This window comes from Lolium rigidum, chromosome 1 (assembly GCF_022539505.1).
Source record: "Lolium rigidum isolate FL_2022 chromosome 1, APGP_CSIRO_Lrig_0.1, whole genome shotgun sequence".
In the NCBI taxonomy this organism is placed as follows: Eukaryota; Viridiplantae; Streptophyta; class Magnoliopsida; order Poales; family Poaceae; genus Lolium; species Lolium rigidum.
The window spans coordinates 126,975,096-126,987,716 of record NC_061508.1 but is presented as its reverse complement, the minus strand read 5'-3'; the positions used below and the strand labels follow the sequence as shown (position 1 = coordinate 126,987,716).

General features: G+C 47.7%; 3 protein-coding genes across 3 annotated transcripts; 2 read left to right on the top strand and 1 right to left on the bottom strand.

Annotated features, from left to right (window-relative positions):
• The first annotated feature begins 568 nt into the window (after positions 1-568).
• LOC124651408 (agamous-like MADS-box protein AGL66) lies at positions 569-2,593 on the top strand. Its single transcript, XM_047190508.1, has 10 exons — positions 569-753; positions 841-894; positions 991-1,009; positions 1,111-1,172; positions 1,290-1,317; positions 1,409-1,470; positions 1,566-1,665; positions 1,771-1,824; positions 1,972-2,120; positions 2,215-2,593. Exons 1-10 carry the CDS (start codon positions 569-571, stop codon positions 2,591-2,593), a joined length of 1,092 nt encoding a protein of 363 aa, XP_047046464.1.
• Positions 2,594-3,663: 1,070 nt separating this feature from the next.
• On the top strand, positions 3,664-4,736 carry LOC124670330 (NDR1/HIN1-like protein 10). Its single transcript, XM_047206876.1, has one exon. The coding sequence runs from the start codon at positions 3,814-3,816 to the stop codon at positions 4,504-4,506; it is 693 nt and encodes a 230-aa protein (XP_047062832.1). The 5' UTR covers positions 3,664-3,813; the 3' UTR covers positions 4,507-4,736.
• Positions 4,737-5,027: 291 nt separating this feature from the next.
• On the bottom strand, positions 5,028-9,184 carry LOC124670240 (elongator complex protein 2-like). The gene is made up of 10 exons (XM_047206773.1): positions 9,020-9,184; positions 8,842-8,929; positions 8,467-8,552; positions 8,134-8,287; positions 7,796-7,956; positions 7,048-7,719; positions 6,616-6,931; positions 6,279-6,496; positions 5,665-5,842; positions 5,028-5,550 (listed from the first exon to the last, which is right to left on the bottom strand). Exons 1-10 carry the CDS (start codon positions 9,182-9,184, stop codon positions 5,054-5,056), a joined length of 2,535 nt encoding a protein of 844 aa, XP_047062729.1. The 3' UTR covers positions 5,028-5,053.
• Positions 9,185-12,621: the final 3,437 nt, after the last annotated feature.

The following is a 12,621-nucleotide window of genomic DNA, read 5'->3' as shown; positions in this document are numbered from 1 at the left end:
AGGGGTAGAAGATGGGACACACGGAGGTGGTTTCTATCCACGCCGACGGGTTGCAAATAGATCGCCGCAAACATGCCGGTTCGTTAGCGTCGGGCCGCTGGGTCGGATTTTGATCGATACCCCTATTCGCACGGATTCAAATGGACAGCGACGGTGCGTTTGAGTCCGGCGGCGTGAAGCCGGCGAGCGTGCTCCGTAGTTTGCGTAGGGAGTGCGCGGCGTGGCCAACCGGAAGCGAATCGGCAGGCCACGGGAGTTTCGGGAGGGTGGACTGGGATAGCATGCACGCGCCAGAATCTGTACGGCCTGAGTCCGTACGCCGCCGCCCACGGACCAGACGCGTACGCTCAGCCTCGCCCCGCCTTTGCCGCTCCTAGGACCGCTCCCACCCACCCACTCTTGACCTCATTGACCAGGCTCGCCTCCATCGCCATCGCCATCGCCATTGCCCTCCTCCCTCCTCCTCGTCCCGCCGGCACCGCGCCAGACACACCCACGTCCTTGATCTCTCACGTATATAAACCTCGCCTCATCTCACTACCGTCCCGGCGCGCGCCGCTTCTTGGCCATGGGGCGCGTGAAGCTGCCGATCAAGAGGATCGAGAACAACAACAACCGGCACGTCACCTTCTCCAAGCGCCGGAACGGCCTCATCAAGAAGGCATACGAGCTCTCCGTCCTCTGCGACATCGACATCGCACTCCTCATGTTCTCCCCATCGCGCCGACTATGCCCCTTCTCCGGCCGCCACGGGTTCGTTTCTTCCTGTCACTTGTTTCCGTTTTCTGATTCCTGGCTGCCTAGTGCCTAATGTAATGCATGCGTTCGTCGATCCGTCAGGGTGGAGGACGTGCTTCTCCGGTACCTCAACATGTCGGACCACGACAGGGGCGAGTGAGTGCCAAACTTCATGCAACAATCTCGTGGATCCTTGTGTTCAGAAAATGTGACTGATGTGATTTCGTTTTCTTGATTTGCCGCCGCCCGCAGACCAATACAGAATCGCGAGGTGAGAGAGGCCAGCTGCTGCCTCGTCAAGTAATTTCGTCATTAATTCTTTCACTTAAAGGAGGCCATGATCCATCTCTCACCATGACAAATCCAATGCAGTACCTCATCAGCATGCTCCAGAGGCTCAAGCGCGAGAGTGACATGGCCACACAGCTAGCAAAGTACATATACGTTCCTCCGGCCAGTTTCCTCTCTTCTCGTCTGACTTACCAATCCCGTTCTGAATTCTTACATCCTGATTTCAATTGTCACATGTTTTCTTTTCTTGGAAATTTCAGCCCGGGGGCACTGAACGAGAAGATAGAGGTGAGCAAAGTTCAGAGCTTCGGCAGTGCAACATGCATGCCGCCATACATTTAACCTGCATCTTTCTGAATTTCATGTAACCTGCGCGCAGGAGATTCAGCAAGAGATATACGCCTCCCAGCAGCAGCTGCAAATCTCCGAGGAACGCCTCAGGTACGTACACTGTGATTTTACTTCATGGATACATGGATGATGTACCCATGTACCTACAACTTAGGAGCTCGATCGTGTGTTTCTTTCTTGTGCAGGCTGTTCGAGCCTGAGCCCGCGGCGTTCGGCTCCACCAACGAGATCGACGGCTGCGAGAAGTTCCTCATGGACATGCTCACCCGCGTCGTTGAGAGAAAGGTACCTAGCTAGGGGAAGCAATCGTCTCAGAATTATTACAGATAGATTCTTCTTGATCACATCGAGAATTTAACAGTTTAATTTTGCACAATGACCGAATCGCAGAATTACCTGCTGAGCAATCACATGGCGTTCGACCCGACGGCGCCCGGGATGCAGGTATTGATCGACATACCACGGAGATCTTCCAGCACTGATATCACATTGAAATGCCTAGGATCTTATGCTGAAATGCCTTGGATCTCACGTACCATCAATGTCCTGATGCGGATCAGATTGCCTTATCAATGGCGATGCGATATGCAGGGGCCGAACGGCGCGCCAATGTACGTGCACCCGGCGCAGGCGGAAGGCATGGGCTCCTTCGCCAGCGACGCCGCGCTGTGGGCCGCGGAGGCCGGGCCCAGCTCCGGCCACCATATCTTCGGCGCCACCGACCCCATGATCTACCTCAGGTTCGTTAACACTTCATGGCAACCTGACACGGTGACACCTGTGACACGTCACTGCTGGCAGCGTGAGAAACGAGCTATGTTTTCGTTTTGGCAGGGACCAGGACGTGTACGACGCCAACACGCAGGTGGCCGGGCTGCACGGCGGCGGCGGCGACCCGTGCGGCGGCGCGAGCGACGTCGCGGGGAGCAGCAGCCAGGCGGACGCGTGGCGGCAGGCCTACACCTGCACGGAGCTGCTGTCCACGCTCATCCCCAACGCGCCATTCCCTCTGATGCAGCATTGCCTGGGCCCCGACGACCAGTACCTGCAGGCGATGCCGCCGGCCGAGATGGTGGTGCCGGCAGCGGCGCAGGACCAGGTGGAGGCGTCGGCCAGCTGCTCCTACAACATGCCCACCAGCGACGAGACCGGCACGCCCGTCCTGGCCTACGACAGCGGCGCCGTGCCCGTGCCGCCGCCCAACATCGCCTGAGCTGAGCTGAGTTCCTGACCAGTGAGCCATGAACTAACCATATTACCATGACGATCAAGGTCATCAACTATATACTAGTATACCTATAGCTTAGCTAGTGGTAGCACACTAGAACCAAAAGCCAATAATATACTCTCTTATCTTAACGGGAGCAATAAGATACTGAAATTTCCTTGCTATCAGCTAATGGCGGTGCATGGGTTGTGCTTGCAAGAACTTTAGCACAAAATCATCTGCTCATAATAATGAATAAAGTTAATTTGGCAAAATGCAGTTAACCAGTCACTTAAATCAGTAGCGATTTGGTCGGTCAGGTCAATAGATACACTTGTGCTCTCCTGTAAAGAAGGTGTGCATGCAGTGCGAGCTTTCCGCATCGTCGCTGACAAAGAAGGGCACTAGATAGATAAAGCCACGTACCGGCGAACCCTGAAGAACGTTCCTTGTTCCTTAGCCACGAATTAACCGGCCGGCCGGCCATTCCATTCTCCCCTGTCTTTAGTTTGAAACAGAACACAGATCGGAGTGTGCTCTGGCTTTTTCGAGGTTAAGCAACTTGCGCCGCCGACTTGTCTCCCAGCTCAGCTGCCGGCAGTAACAACCCTTCTCATCGGCTAACAATCTTCCCACATGATTTGAACTTCTAACCGAGCTTTATGCAAAAGATTGGAGAAATCCGTATTGACACTCGACAGTGACACATGGTACTGTAAATCATAATCAGAATTTCTACTCATTTTTCCCCTTTTTTCTTGATTGAGTGGAAGAGCACATTCCAGAGAACATCAAGGAGGCAGCATCAGACCAATAATCGATACTTTATTATCAAGAATTATGCTTTTCCGGAGGTAAAGCAGGCTGCAGCCAACCGCAGATGGCCACACTGCCTTCCCTCGAAGCGCCTCCCAATTTTCAATGGCGGAAATGAAAGAAGCGACGCAATGGAGGCGAGACAATGGCAGGCTTGGCCCACTCCCACCATCATTTCAAAAGCTTCTCCTTTTTCCCATTTCCTCTTTATTTCGGGACCCCTCCATTAGCTTAGCCTCCTTTTAACTCCATTACTTCATTCCCTTGCTCTCCTTCTTGCTCCACTTTTGCTTTCCCTCCCGTTCGGACACACACTATACTCTCTCCTCCTCTCTCTTGTCTTCTCCGGCGAGTTGGTGGTAGATTCTTTCTCCTGCTGCGGCTGCTGGTAGAGCTGCTGGTCGGAATCGATGGGTACTCCGTACCACCTCCAGTCTCCAAGAACCATCGTCACCAAGATCATCAGCATGAAGCAGCAGGCGCCGGCGCTACCGGAGTCGGAGGAGTCCAAGCTCATCCTCCAACCGCGGCACACGACCACGCCGGCGATGTGGTTCGCCGCCATCGTCTGCTTCGTCTTCAGCGTCCTCCTCATCCTCACTGGCCTCATCATCCTCATCGTCTTCCTGACGGTGAAGCCCAGGACGCCATCCTTCGACGTTGCCAACGCCGCGCTCAACAGCATCTACGTCGGCTCCCCCTCGGCCTACTTCAACGGCGACATGGTCCTCGTCGCCAACGTCACCAACCCCAACCAGAAGATGGGCGTGTCGTTCCACTCCGGCACCATGGAGCTCTTCTTCCGTGGCAGGCTCGTGGCGGCGCAGGCGCTGCCGTCCTTCGCGCAGCGGAGGGGGCAGTTCACCGTCGTCAACGTCCACATGGTGTCCAGCCAGGTGGAGCTGCCGCCGGAGGTGGCGATGGAGCTGGTGAACCAGATGAAGAGGAACAAGATCCTCTACACCATCAGGGGATCCTTCAAGGTCCGGGAGAAGTTCTGGTCCTGGCACTACAGCTACCGGATGACTGCGATCTGTGACCTGGAGCTCACTGCACCTCCATCTGGAGTTCTTCTTGACAGGAGATGCACAATATCAAAGTGATTTGGCTACTGATTTTTTTTTGTTTTTTTTCCTTGTATCATACTATTTTAGAGGTTTGTATACCATGGAAATTGGGTTAAGGCGAAGCAAAACTAAACTACAAATTACTGATGTGGTTGTTGCTTTCCTGTTTGCTCGGTTGCTGCTGGAGCTAGAAATTTCATGCAACACAGCAGTAAAGGTTGTATGTAGTAGCTGCCTGAATATAGTTGGACAAAGTTTGTGCATCATGGATCTCGTGTATGGAGAATATAGTAAAATTTATAAAGTTGCACTAGAATATGCAAAAGTTATGCTCAAGGTATTCAACACCATACCATAGAAAATTGTATTGAAAAGGCCAACTCACTGCATTCACCGGTCAACTAAGGTTTACATATGAACAGCATATGCTTTGTCAGGTAGCAATATTTTCTCATAAACAGGACTGACTAGTTTTACAATACATCAGGGAAGATGACGAGCGCACAAAGAGCTTCCAGGCTCTTAGTCTACTACTAAATCTGGATGTGTGAGCTTATGATCTGGGGGTTGCAACATAGATACCTCAACTATCACGGACGGCAAACACCCTCGTGCAGTGATCAGCTCCACAAGAAGCCAGCTCAAGTGCTGATTTCTCATCAGACGAGTCAGATTTCTGCCACCGCAAACGGTGCACAGTTGACACATGACACATCAGAGGATCAAACCGGAGCATGCATGCGACACTGAGCGCAGACGGATCTGAGCTAACATCTGAAGCAGCTCGACCACCTGAAACACTCCAGAGTTCGATCAGTCCATTATCCATGCCAACAGCAATGATACCAGCATTACGAGCACGGTCCCTGCCTGTCCATGACAATGCTGTCACACTGTCACGGAACAGAGGCAATGTTGCAAGCAGCTTGACGGAAGATGCATCTTGAACACACCATATCTTGACAGTCTTGTCCCTTGAACCAGTTGCAAATTCGTACCCAAATGGATTCCACGAGCATGCCCATATGATTCTTTTGTGTGCTTCATGCTTTGTAACCAGGTGATGCTGTGCTCCTTCCTCTAAGAGTTACACAAGTGAAACCGCACCAACAATTGCAGAACATGAGCACTCAATCCAACAGAACTGAAAAGGCAAAAAAATTATATGAAACTACAATGAGAAAAATTCCTCACCTGTTTTCTTGATCGAAAATATGGACAAGTGGCGATCCCTTGATACGCTCAACAGAAAAGCATTGTCAGAGGAAAACTCCATTTGTGTAACTGTCAGATTGTGAGACTGCAATCGGCCAACAGCTTTCCATGTTCCAACCTCCCAGAGCCAGATCTCAGCAACTGGTGCTGATTGAGCCTACAAGAGAGTAAAGTCTCATCAGAACTCTTTACTAAGACATAGACATATTCTGCATCAACTAATGCTAGCACGTCATACAGAGACAAATAGTAATATGCATTCTTGCAAGATGATCATGCACAAACACAACACTAGTTTCCTGCTGCCGTGCCAAAATGTTCAGTGGTTATCAGAATATAAAAAGGTCCAGATATACTATATGCATTCATCCATTCCCATAGTTTCTATGAAAACAAAAACAAGCATCTGTTCGCAGATTCACATTTGAGCACTTGGCTGGAACGTACGTGCTCTGAACCAGATTAATCAAGTAACATAACTGTGGCCATGTAAGGTAAACGAACATGGTGTGACGGTGATGTCTGGCTGAACACAACTAATATTGCATAACATACATGAATTTCAGTTACAGCAAGAAAACATGCAGTAATACCTTGCATGATGATGCAACAAGCTTCCCTGCATGATCACAGCAGATGGAAAAGAGTTCATTTCCATGCCCATAAAGTTTGTGAGATTCAGGCCATAAGGTATGCCATGCAAGTTGGTCCTCCACAGGAGGCTCAGTAAACACAGTTGGCACTGCATCGGGGATCGTCTCCATAGAATCTGGACCATCGTTAGAAGTAGTGCTTGGGGATTCCTTTCCTCCTGGATAACCATCAATACAAAAGGTATCACTCAAATGAAAAGAATAACTGAAAATATGAAATGGGCATTTGTTATGAGAAGTTAAAGGGATACTTGGCCCAACACGTGAGGGAGTTTACCATGTGTATATATAGGTTTCTGTGAAAGCCCAAGAGCAGACATATTTGCTCCAAGGACTTGCACATCATCAAAATCCTCGTTGTCAGGTTTCAACAAAGTTGCTTCCTGTAGGGTCCTCAGGAATGATAAAGTAGCTTCGAAGACTCTAGAGACCTTTTCATCAGCACCACAAACAAACCGGTGGTTTCCTGTACCCTGAATGAATGCCACACAATTAATATCATGCCCATGAATTTGTGGACGAGCGATTTCGCGCCAACAAATCACATCTCCTGGGTTGACATGACTTCTCCAAGGAGCAAATATGCGTGCAGTCTGCATAATAAACATTGATGCAACACAGGATTAGCAAATAGTACGAGAAGATGACAAGACCATAGATAAACATTCTATAAGATTGGACCAAAGATGATATAAGTACAAGAACTTGCCTGGTCATGGCTAACTGTTAGTAAATATTCGCCAGATCTGGACCATGTTAAGTCAGACACTGGTGCAAAATGACCAGATGGGACAACCTGAGGCTGCCAATTTTCAGACTCCAGTCCAACATCTCTCCACATATGAAAAAATCCACCATAGCCATGCGCAAGAATAGATTTTCCATCAGGTTCCCAATGGCCACCATAAAATCCAAGTGCTGAGTGACTTAATTCACCAACTGTCACGGAATTTATCCAAAGGCCAGTAGTTTTCTCTGGCCTCCATATCATCATCATCTTGTCCATAGATGCAGATAATATACTCATTGGCTGATGAGCTTCAGCATTCAGTAACAGCATAGGAGGCTGCCACTCTACTGAATATACCCAATCCTCATGCCCAACAAGAAGAGACTCCAAAGATACCTGGTAACTTGCATTACCGACCACAAATAGAGGACCTTCAATATAGGAGGCCATCCCAATATTCTCCTTCCTTGGCTGTATCATGGAGGAAGAAGAAATAGAATCTGAAGTCATTTTCCATATCCTAATGGTTTTGTCCTGGGACGAGCTAACAAGAAAAAGGCTGTGCTTTTCACTACCCATCATCACAGGTAAAGAGAAGTCTAAACTTCTAATCCAATCAGAATGGCCCTTAAGTTCACAGGCTTTAGCAAACTGCAGATCATAAAATGGTAGTTAGGGCAAGAAAAACGAGCAAATGTAGCAATGGAAGTATTGACGACTTACAAACCTTGCCTGACAGATCCCCGCAATAGATGTGGACCTTATGATCTAACCCTCCCATTGCTAAAATCAGACGGCCTTCCTGTTCCGGCAACACCGCCAATGAAAGTGAAACCATTGGCTTTAAGCCAACAGAAAGAGAATGCAAACACGACACCTTGCAGCTGCCTGCAGAAGAGAAACCAAATAACTTAAGTGGGAGGACAGAACACATTTTCAGAAGCTTTAAGATCATGCAGGCTAACAGAATGGGTAAATTTTTTGGATCAATGCGACTCTTCAAGATACAACGAATAAGATAAGACATGGTGTACAAAGTATCAAAATGCTGGTAAATCATCTTACCACTAGTAGTCGGCTCAACTGCCATTTCCCAAATAACCACCGTACCATCTGAGGAGGTGGAAGCGAAAATTGAAACAGTATCCGACACCATCCTTCCAGCAAGACAGGTGACACCTTTCTTGTGCATTGCTGGCAGTTCCAAAGCATGAGACCACTGCAAAGCAGACATAAAGATCAAAATCATACGATTTGGGTCTACTTGATCGAGATAACCAGAATAACATTTCCCCAGCAAGCTCATGAGAGGGGAAAGAAATTTGATGTCAAGGTATCGCAGTAAAGGTTTCATTCAAAGGACAACAACAACAATATGGAGAAACAGAAGAAATTCACCTCGCCTTTCCCAGAACCAATCTTCCATGCCATAATAGCACCATCAGAACTTCCTGACAGGAGATAGTGTGTCTCCCTGTGTCGAACTGCAAAGGGGCAAATGGAGCAAACTATCACCAACGGTTCAGTACTCACTACTCAAGAGCTAAGGATCAGACCAAACATTCTCTTGATTGATTTATACTAGTGCTACATCTCTATAGCTAAGCTTTTCTCAAGTACCCAAAAGCAATTTAGAGAGACAATTGTTTCAGCTTGGTTCTCAAATTTTGCCTCGAATTGTAACTCGGTGCATCAACTAGCATATGGTGCCTGATTCTCCAAGCTAATCATTTGACAAAGAAAATGGGTGTAAAAAGGAGGCAGCAGAGAGACCTTGGAGTACATCCTTCTTGGTTGGCAGCCAGAGCGTGCAGTTCACCGCCGCCTTGTGCCCCGGGAGCGTCGTCACGATCTCCCCTCTCTGTCCCAGCACAGACACGAAGCCAGAGCAACCGAATTAGACAGGATACTTAATAAACTGATGAAGAGTGAGAGGACCAGAGGGACGGACCGAAGGGGAGAAAAGGGCGACGGCGTTCTGGGCGCCGAAGGCGACGAGGCCACAAGCGCCCCACGAGACGTTGTTCACAACGCGGTTGCATCCGGCGCCGATGAATACCCTCTCCGCCTCCGCTCCCGCGCGAGCTCCGGCGAGATCCCCGGCCGTCGGCGGCATCGCGACCCGAGCAGACTCTAGCTAGGGTTCAGGGTTTCGTTATTGCCGGAGCGGACTGGCTCAGCAACGGCAAAACCTATTTGCCGCCCGTTAGCGTGCGTTAATACGGCGCGCACGCTAATGGAACGACCTGGGCCGCAGCCCATTTATTGTTCCGGAAGATTTTGCTTGGACCTGGTTCATGGTTCTCTCTGGTTCTATCCAGTTTTCACTAGTTTTTGTTTTCTCCATTTTTCTGGTTCTTTCATTTTCTGATTGAATTTTTCGAAATTTTAATTTTTTTGAATATTTTAAAAATATGAGCATTTTTATTTCTGAACAAAAAAAATATGAACACAACCTTTTAGAACAATTTTTTAAGCAATTTCTTGTTTGAACATTTTTATTTGTAAACAAAAAAATTCTGAACAAAAAAAATTTGAACAAAAAAAATTAAGAAATTTTTGGTTTGAACATTTTTCAAATCTGAATATTTTTTGCTAAAAGCCTAAAGTTTATTAAATTTGAAGTTTTTCCAAATAAAAAAGAGAAAAAAAAGAAATCTAGAGATGTACCTCGGCCAGCCCACCAGGGAGCGAGCGCGGGGGAGCTCTACATGACCGGAGCGACGTATAGATGCTCCCTCAGTTGCTCTGCGTAAACCGCCCAAGCCCGGAAGCCCCAACCCAAAACGATCTAGTTTTAACTGATGCCGGAGAATGCTCGCTAACGCGCGTGTCACAATACTCCTGTTTCGATCAGGTGTTCACACTCTACGGTGAGTTCATTATCATGTGGGATGTTAGAGCATCTCCACCAGCAGCCCCCAAATATTGCCGGCAGGGGCGCCGGCACTGCATCCTCTATTTGGCGATGTTGTTCCCACATCGACGCCCCCATACGGTGACCGGTTAGCATGTTTTGAACAGAAATTTGGTGTCGGCGCTCCCAATCGAAGCCTTTAGAGCATCTCCACCGGCGCTCCCAATAGCTCTATTGGGATTCTAGTGAGAGAAAGCGTCCGCACGGCGCTCTCCAAAGAGCACCGGCATGTTTTGAAGCCCAATAAAAGCGTCGGCACTCCCGAAAGGATCCCTATGTTAAGGGCTTCGATTGGGAGCGTCAACACCAAATTTCTGCTCAAAACATGCTAACCGGCCACCGTATGGGGGGCGCCGGTGTGGGAACAACATCCCCAAATAGAGGATGCAGTGCCGACGGCCCCCATACGGCAGTGCCGACAGCCCTGCCGGTGACTATTTGGGGGCTGCCGGTGGAGATGCTCTTAACATAGGAATCCTTTCAGGAGTACCAGCGCTTTTATTAGGCTCCAAAACATGCTGACGCTCTTTGGAAGCGCAGGTGCGGACGCTTTCTCTCACTAGAATCTCAATAAAGTTATTGGGAGCTCTATTGAAAGCGCCGATGGAGATGCTCTTAGGACATCTTCAATGAACCGACGCAAAACCGTTTTAGCGAGGTGAGGTGAGGTGAGCTGAGCTGAGATTGCTTTGGCGAGGCGTGGCGTTTGGGGCGAGCTGTTGTCGTGGTCGGTTGGATCTTCGGCCGGCCGGAAAAAAGGCGAGTAGATGATCTCCGGATTCAGCAGGTAATTGGGTTCAGCTAGTTCTGTATTTAGGCGAGTACCCGAGTATGCCAGATCATGTTTAGTTAAGTAGTGTCCTTAAGGGCGATTTACACAAAAATATTTTTTGGGTAAGAATTGATCCTCCGGTTAAATTATTTCACGCTTCTAACTATTTTATGTGGCGATCCACACCCTTCTGTGTGGCTCTTCGCAAGGCGCCACACATTCTGTCATACGTGGCGGGTCAAGCCTGCCAGCCGACAATGTGTGACGCTGCTCCACGGACGCCACATAGACTGATTTGGTGCCCTTCGCAAGGACACCACATAAAAGGGTTAGAGACGTGAAATAGTTTGGCCGGAGGATCAATTTATATTTTTTTTCACAAAGAGTTATTTGTGTGTAAATCGCCTCCTTAAGGTCTGGCCGCTGGAGCTTGTTCGTTCCTTTATCCTTCAAGGCTTCAATCGTTGTCCCGTGACGCAGCGAACAGGTGATACTTGCTCGGTTTGGGTTGGTTCCTTTGTTGTCCGGGTATTCGATTTGGGCCAGTTTCTGACTGTGTAAGTTAGAGCCTCCTAAGCTCGAATCAAAGCTAGCATCTGCTGAGAAGAAGATGAGGTTTTTAAAAATTGTTCATAAGATTCAAAAATGTTCGTGGAATCACAATATCGCGCGGTTTCAAAAATGTTCGCGAGTCTTAAAGATATTTGTACAATTCAAAAAATGTTCGCGTGCCTTCAAAATATTCGTACAAAATTTTAGAGCACCTGTCCTGATCTTAGTGTGCATAGCACGCCTTTTGTTTTTGTTGAAACAATCACATAGCACGATTTTTTACTACATGAAAAGAATCTATGTGTCTTATGCTATGATTATAAATATGATCCCCAATAAAACGAAAGGTTGGGCGCGCCTCGTGGGACCTCGCCCTCCGTCGACCTATCTTCACCTTGTACCGGGCACCCCGGTCGGCGGCGCCTTTGATGCCGCCATGATGCAGGAAGACGCTGAGCTGTCATTGGGGACGTAGATGTAGAAGATCAGCTTTGGTGGTCCGGTTGGCACCCACTATAACTTACTACTGAACCCAGTGTAATTTGTAAGATACATTTGACCATGCAAAATTTAACGTGTCAGTGGTTGAATGTACTCTCCAGAAGTTTCTTAAATTCTTGCCGACTCATGCAAGATATTTGTTACACTGTATTATTTGGAACCTACCAATATATGTAAAAAAATATTATAATAGAGAGGAACGCAAATGCACGCACAAATACACATATATGCTCTCAAATTTTTTTACACATATATGTACTGTATAATTGACCGAGTTCTCGAAAATTAATTCATGAAGGCATGCTGCCATTTTATGTTTTATGCATTTAAGGTGTCCAATATTTTGTTAAAGGGGCATGTCTCACAAATGACAAAAACGAATGCAAACTTTATTGCATAAATGTTTATTAAATTTAGCATAGCTCAGGTATTTGTGAGTGATATACATATATAGTGAAAAACATGATAGCTAATGTGTAGCAATGTTATTATGTGGTTAACAATGCTAACATGTACACGTAAGACTACAATATGGTATTTAAAAAATTAAGTATAAATGTTCAGTATAACTATATTTGAGGGTCGGGGGCTTTGAGGGCCTCTTGCGGCGTCTCATAGCCGAGCTCGACACAGATGTCGTGCAGGGGCGGCTCTATACTTTTCGGGGCCCTTGGGCAAGTCGACAAAAGGGTCCCTTGCCATGTACAACGTGGCTTTTTTAAGCATCTTAGATTGTACTAGTATATGCCCTCAAAGCTAATATATATGTGCACATAACTAGTTATGTAAAAATATATATGTGCCTACTTTT

What these genes read in the sequence shown, in the direction of transcription:
- LOC124651408 (XM_047190508.1), top strand. Translation starts at nt 569, where the DNA reads ATGGGGCGCGTGAAGCTGCCGATCAAGAGGATCGAGAACAACAACAAC. An exon ending in CCCTTCTCCGGCCGCCACGG is followed by an intron (nt 754 to 840) that starts GTTCGTTTCTTC and finishes TCGATCCGTCAG; the next exon opens with GGTGGAGGACGTGCTTCTCC. An exon ending in GACCCCATGATCTACCTCAG is followed by an intron (nt 2,121 to 2,214) that starts GTTCGTTAACAC and finishes TCGTTTTGGCAG; the next exon opens with GGACCAGGACGTGTACGACG.
- LOC124670330 (XM_047206876.1), top strand. Translation starts at nt 3,814, where the DNA reads ATGGGTACTCCGTACCACCTCCAGTCTCCAAGAACCATCGTCACCAAG.
- LOC124670240 (XM_047206773.1), bottom strand. Translation starts at nt 9,184, where the DNA reads ATGCCGCCGACGGCCGGGGATCTCGCCGGAGCTCGCGCGGGAGCGGAG. An exon ending in TCGCCCTTTTCTCCCCTTCG is followed by an intron (nt 8,930 to 9,019) that starts GTCCGTCCCTCT and finishes GTGCTGGGACAG; the next exon opens with AGAGGGGAGATCGTGACGAC. An exon ending in TTGGTTCTGGGAAAGGCGAG is followed by an intron (nt 8,288 to 8,466) that starts GTGAATTTCTTC and finishes TCTGCTTTGCAG; the next exon opens with TGGTCTCATGCTTTGGAACT.